Source organism: Phallusia mammillata, chromosome 3 (genome assembly GCF_965637545.1).
Source record: "Phallusia mammillata chromosome 3, kaPhaMamm4.hap1.1, whole genome shotgun sequence".
Taxonomy (NCBI): Eukaryota; Metazoa; Chordata; class Ascidiacea; order Phlebobranchia; family Ascidiidae; genus Phallusia; species Phallusia mammillata.
In genome coordinates this window covers 21,469,216-21,475,641 of record NC_137254.1, presented here as the reverse complement: position 1 = coordinate 21,475,641, position 6,426 = coordinate 21,469,216, and the positions used below count along the sequence as shown (strand labels likewise).

Here is a 6,426-nt window from a genome sequence, read left to right as displayed (position 1 = left end):
TTTTCCTTTTCCTAAATAAACAAACACATCATCCTTGATTTGCACAAAAGTTTTTGTTATAGTTTTTTATTACATTATATATACAAGTTAAAAGCTAAGTATCACCAGTAATTTGCACCTCCAGCCAGAAAAGCAACTCAACATTTTGAGTTAAGTTATAAACCTTCTGTCTGATGTTTTTACATTACAACCACAAAAAAACAATAATTTTAACAAAACATGTATAATATGCAAGATCAGATTTTGGAAATAGATTTTTATAAGTTTGTACACGACTGGCAGTTCGGCACAAACACAAACCCACGCTGCATCCTGCACACATTATGCTTGTTCAGGTAAGCTGGTCGCCTGGTTTGACATGCCAGATGCCACCTCCCACATCCGTCCACACACAGGTTTTGAACTAAAAGTATCCCCGTTCACAATCTGACACGATTTGTGGGAATTTGAACTGTGTAAAATACAATCGCAGGTATTTATGCCGCTACAACAACCACAAAGTTTGGGTTTGTGGCACAAACCCGCCGTCCACAGTCCACACACAGACAACCTTTGCAAAGAGCCGATTTTTCTAGTACATGTGCAAAAATACAGGAATTGTGTACCTGGAAAACAAAGTGATCTATTTTGTTTTTATTCATAGGCAATCTGTAACTCTATGTCAAAAATAGCATTTGCAAAATAAAATTTCCTATTACGCAAACAAATGAAACATCTATATTTTTTTATTTATCTGTTAAACTTGTTCGGATTTATGGTCGTTAGACAACATTTATCTCTCTAGTTTTTTTTGTAAATACAAGTATATTTAATTTTAAATAGAAAACATATTTGTTTATAATTGAGACGGTTACCATTCAACAAGTTACGTAGGCAACGTGTGCCGCCATTTGCAAACTTAAATAACAACTGGACTGGACGTAAATTACGTAAATACATTTTAAACATGGAACGACAAAGTCTGTCACACAAACTGCATTCGGTGAGTGGTGTTAGAAACTATTTTAAACCCACTGTTTCTGCTTGACAATGTTTATTTCACCGATGATGACAAAAGTTTTGATCTAAAGTTTGAAAAAAAATGAGTATGTTTTTATGCAACGTCATTGGCAATTTTGTTTTAAATTAATAGTGGTGGGACGGGTACCCAGTACTCGGTACTCGGTATCGATGGTATCAAACGATTTCAGTGGTATCTATACTCGTGCTCGGTATCGAAATATTTTGCATCAGTTTTCGATACCAACGTTCAATACCAAAGGCCGGTTTACACTATAAGGAAACTGGCAACATTTGCCCAAAATTTGCTTTGGACAGAACAAAATCGGCAAAAAGCTCTGCCAGGCCAGTCTGCAGAACATGGCAGTTCCCGACGAGATCTCGCGCGTGCAGGACCTACATGTCCCACGTGCGCGCATGCACGACCCGTAAGTTTGCGTGCAAGGGCAAGTTCAACAGGCCCAAAGCAAGTAAAAGAGGTCAAAACAGTACAATTTTCGCGTGCAACCATCAAAAATTGGTGTGCAAAATTTTTTTTTATAAAAAAATCGCGCGTGCAGCTGCCACACTCTGCAGACTGGCTGCCAGGTGATGTATATTATTTTCGCTATGGCGACAATCACTTTTTTCTACATGCTTCTGCATGTCAGTATGTGCTCACTGCTCATGTACCCCGAACACAGCAGAAAAATGAATTCACGGTATACAAGCTAAGTACAATACTATATTGATGTACTCGGTATCGAAGGTATATACATGTGGTACTCGTACTCGCTTCAAAATATGGTATCGTCCCATTAATTTAAAATTTAGCTACATTTTAACCTGATGTCAAGTGTACCCAATCATTTTACTGGTTAAGCATACTTTTTACACCCAAGTTTGACAAACTTAAGTTTCTTTGTTGTCAGTTTTTACTCAAACCTCACCTCACCTTTCCCTGACTTGTGTGATTATTTTTTCAGTCCCTCTTTACTGTTCCAACCAACATTGCTCCCCAACCCCCAGTCTTGTTTAACAACACTGCGCCAAACTTACTTTCTTGTATAAGCCCTAGTCACAATAATGCTGTATAACATGGTGTAATAGCTGCAGTGTGTTTAGTCATGATCCACCAATTAGCCCTCAAAAGTTTTGCGCTCAATAACATTTTAACGTTATGCAGCTATTTCCAACAGGGTGATTGTTTTAGTGCTATTGGGTCACTATGATTTGTGTACCGAGAAATAAACTTAGCTCAACTAAACTGAAATTGTATATTGTGACGGATAGAATAGATTTACGCTTACTGGTGAATATTTTATTTACAGAATCCAACTACAGCACTAGTTGCAGTGGCATACCAAGATCACCTAATCAAAGAAATGGCTTTAGGTGATTTGTCCTTAACAGACCCTGTTAAAAGAAAAAGGCCATCCCTGAAGCAAGCTCTTAAAGGGCAAGAACGACATCGGATTAATGCAATCAAAAATTGCAAATCTACACTAGATACAGGTAAATTGACATTGGACAAAAACACATGTTTTATTGGCATATTTTGTTATGTTTATTGAATTTAAGGAAGAAAAAGGAAAGAAATTGCTCATAAGCTTCCAGACAAGACAGAAACAGAATATATATTGGATCCCAAGCCAAGACCCCTAACTTTAGGTAAACAAATCTGTACCGCTAATAAAGTAACTAAATTTTGGAAACTATTTTGTTTATTTTTTATATTGTACATTATCTGGAAAAAGTGACTGAAAACAAACTTATTTTAGCCCAGAAAATGGGTTTAATTGCATGCAATGAGGACCAACAGCGTTTACTCACTGAACAGGAATGGAAAGAATTAAAACTAGCATCAACTGAGCGTGAAGATTTTACAAACCCATGTGTTATATGTAAGGATGAGTTTAGAATGGAAGATCAAGTTCTTCTCAGCTGTTCACATGTTTTTCATAGGGTATGTGGGATTTCAGTATTTTTTGTTACTTCTTTCTTACCAATTATGTCATAATGATACAAAGTCTTCACATTGGTTTGGGGGTAATACATTTTTCCTCATTATTTTATCTTCTCAGTGTCATGTAAATAAATTTACAGTTATTATTGAGCTAGCAGTTTCATCATATTATTTAACAAACCAAATCAAATGTATTTTTTTCTCCATCATTGTAATAATTTGTGTGTCTTTCAGGCATGCCTTAAAGCTTTTGAAAGATTTACTGGAAAGAAAACCTGTCCAATGTGCAGGAGAAATGGTTATCAGACCAGAGTAGTACATGATGGCACAAAAGCTTATAGACACAGAAGTGCTGCCAAGTAAACAAATTTTATTTGGTTTTAAGTAAGGGACCCAATTGAAATCCTTTGAATTTTTTTTAGAATTCAGGCTTATTGGCGAGGTTATGTTGTGCGGAAATGGTATTTAAACTTACGAAGAACTGTTCCACCAAAAAATCCAAAACTGAGAAAAACATTTTATGAAAACAAACTAAGTGAGATCACAGATCGGTTGGTTGCCATGGCTGCAAGTGATCATGTTGATAGATTTTTAGACAACATTGACGAATCAATACAAGAAAGCAGGTACGTTACTTTGTGTGTTATTGTTTTATTAAATAGGAAAGAGCCAAAGCATTTTTCAACACATTATGCAACACCTTCCATTCAAACCTTAATGCAAGAACCGCAAAACTAAAAGCTATCTGCCTTTTACATTGTATGTGTGTTGAATAAGTTTAATTTGAAGGAACATTTTCATGCACTGGGACAAAATGAGAATGTCAAACATGTGTGAAGAGGAATGGTTGAAAGTTTCAGTTACAGCAAGTGCAAGAGGAGCTACTGAATGTCCTATCTGCCTAAGAAACCTAAACATTGAAACAGACACTGCCAACACATCTGCCAGGTTGGTACTAAAAAAATATTTAAAAAAAGATAGAAAAGCATTTTATTATTCTTGTGTGGTAAAAAATTAGATTTCATAATATATTTCTCACAAAACTACCCCATCTCCTGTCTTTCAATGGCAAGTAACTCTATTGACATAACTCTGCCACATTAAAAATATTAGTAAATTAATTATAGGAAGTTTGTCCATGCACTTTTGGCATGAAATGTTTGGTGAATTTGGATGAAACTTTCACAGATGGTAGATATAGTAATGCAGATGTGCCATTTCCTTTGTTTGACTTGATAACCCCAGTATTTATCCCGATATACCCCAAAGTGTAAAACGTTTTTGTATGTTGCTGCACACCCCAAACGAAAGATTTCTGTGGTGTAATGGTATAATAAAGGCACTAGTACATATGGTACTTTTGTTTGTGCATTACTTGGTGGACGTTTTTGCACATGCCAGTCAGAGGGGTATTAACAGCCTTATGACGTCAGAAGCGTTGACGAATGTTGCTGATAACACCTCTAGTGGTCAGAATTTCAAACATTGTTCAATTTGGATAAAATTTTACATGACTGTTAATTGGGTCATCTTGGTTTCATATTTTATACTTTTGGGTGTTAAACCCCATCAGTCACCCCACTGACCCACTAAAATGGGTGAGTTTTTTTAAACGGTGTCAGAATTTGGTGAAATTTGAAAAGCTGGCAGAATTTGTCACTTATAGGTGTCAATTGTTGTGTTTAACCCTGCAACCCCAATATTTACCCCTCTAGCCCCCTAAAAAGTGTGAATTTTTAAAACATTATCCGAATTTGATGAAATTTCGACAGCTTATAGAGTGTGCTATTTATAGTTGTTGTTTGTTATGTTCAACCTTGTCGCTCAAGCATTTACCGCACTAGCCCCTCAAAATGGGTCCATTTTGTAAACAATGTCAGAATTGAATGAAATTTACATAGCTTGTAGAGTGTGCCGTTTATAGGTGTATAATGTTGTGTTTAACCCTGTTGCCCCAACATTTACCCCACTAGCCCCCCCAAATGGTTCGATTTTTTTAACAATGTAGGAATTAAATAAAATTTGGACAGTTTGTAGAGTGTACCATTTGTGGGTGTTGGTTGTTGTGTTAAACTCTGTAGTACCTATCTTTTACTCCACTAGACCCTTACAGTCAAGTGCAATTCACCATTAATAGGAGCTGATTGTTGTGTTTTAGCCTATTTTCTCACTATTTAACACTTTTTTCTCAGATAGTCATAAAATAGAAAAACCTTAATAAATGTATGAATGGAATGAATTTGAATAGTCTGTACTCCATACAGCATATTTATTTAAGCACAGTACCGATCACTGTGTTTGACGTTACAATGCCAAACTTTCTCATTATAATCTCTTGAAATGCATTATATACAACTTTGCATGTGTGGGGACCCATGAGTTTCTGCTTGCATAAACAACTAAGGTTATAAAAGATGGTGGATGATATGGGACCCAATAAATAAGTGTCAGATGTAAATATATGTTAAGAAATAGGTCACAGTGTATGTGCAATGGCAATATGTGCTAAGCCACCCTTCTAGTTTTGGGAATCATTCCCTATTCTGTTACCATGCATCTGCTAGATTTCTTATGTAGAAAAAATATATGTTGCTTATAAAAGCATCTTCAGTATATTATTTATTTTATATACATTCTAAGACACTAAAGATGTTTTTATAAGTGAAATTTATTTGCTGTATACAAGATAGCTAACTGATTTTCACCTCAAAATTTCCCAACTTGTGACAAAGTTGTAGGCTTTTTCTTTTCTACAATGAAACAAACATTTTGTACAATCTGAGATCACGTATGTAAACTACCGTGATTATGAAAAAACGTGTTTTATATTTTTACAGCACACAAGGTCAGTCAATTGCACTGTTGTCTTGTTCTCATGTCTTCCATGCTACCTGCCTTAATGCTTTGGAACAATTCTCTTTGGATGAAACCACACAGGACCAAGAACACATCACGCCTCAGACTGTCACCAGAACCACCAGTCCATGTAGTTTTAAATGTCCAGTTTGCAGAGCGTTTTATACAAAGCGTCTTGTTGATGTTTTTTGATGTTCACTTACCTTAAAATCAGATGTTTACCTAATTCTGTGTGTTGCAAACCTCAAAGAAGTAAAATAATGTGGTACATAAGTTGTTTGTTCAATAATTGATTACCAGTTGTCCCATAATAACTTAAGTATTTGGTATTTAATGGTACCAAGAAGGATGAGAAACCTATTGTGACATTTTAGCTCAGTGAAGCTTATCAAACATAAGTTACACTTATAAAAAGTTTTAGGCATCCAAGAATCTTTGTTAACTGATCACACAAAAAGAAAGGTGTTTTTGAATGTTTTGTACGATTAACACAGGTTTTAGGAAAAAATATGCATTTAGGACTCCGTGTTCATATTTTTGATCTTTAGCCAGTGGTATGTTCCAATTAAATTCTAATAATTACAAACTTATAAGCTGACTAAAGCATATTGTGTTCTAGAGCTTAT

The 6,426-nt window shown here is 35.4% G+C and overlaps 1 protein-coding gene across 1 annotated transcript; it reads left to right on the top strand.

Moving 5' to 3' along the window:
- The first annotated feature begins 816 nt into the window (after positions 1-816).
- On the top strand, positions 817-6,026 carry LOC145217708 (RING finger protein 32-like). Its single transcript, XM_080085044.1, has 8 exons — positions 817-982; positions 2,310-2,493; positions 2,560-2,649; positions 2,760-2,944; positions 3,179-3,303; positions 3,367-3,570; positions 3,734-3,892; positions 5,782-6,026. The coding sequence occupies exons 1-8, from the start codon at positions 947-949 to the stop codon at positions 5,990-5,992; spliced, it is 1,194 nt and encodes a 397-aa protein (XP_079941170.1). The 5' UTR covers positions 817-946; the 3' UTR covers positions 5,993-6,026.
- The last annotated feature ends 400 nt before the right edge of the window (positions 6,027-6,426 follow it).

Bases quoted from the DNA above. Each gene is read 5' to 3' on its own strand.
- LOC145217708 (XM_080085044.1), top strand. From the start codon at position 947: ATGGAACGACAAAGTCTGTCACACAAACTGCATTCG. The intron at 983-2,309 runs GTGAGTGGTGTT...TTTTATTTACAG, and splicing joins TGTCACACAAACTGCATTCG to AATCCAACTACAGCACTAGT. The intron at 3,571-3,733 runs GTACGTTACTTT...TTTAATTTGAAG, and splicing joins GAATCAATACAAGAAAGCAG to GAACATTTTCATGCACTGGG.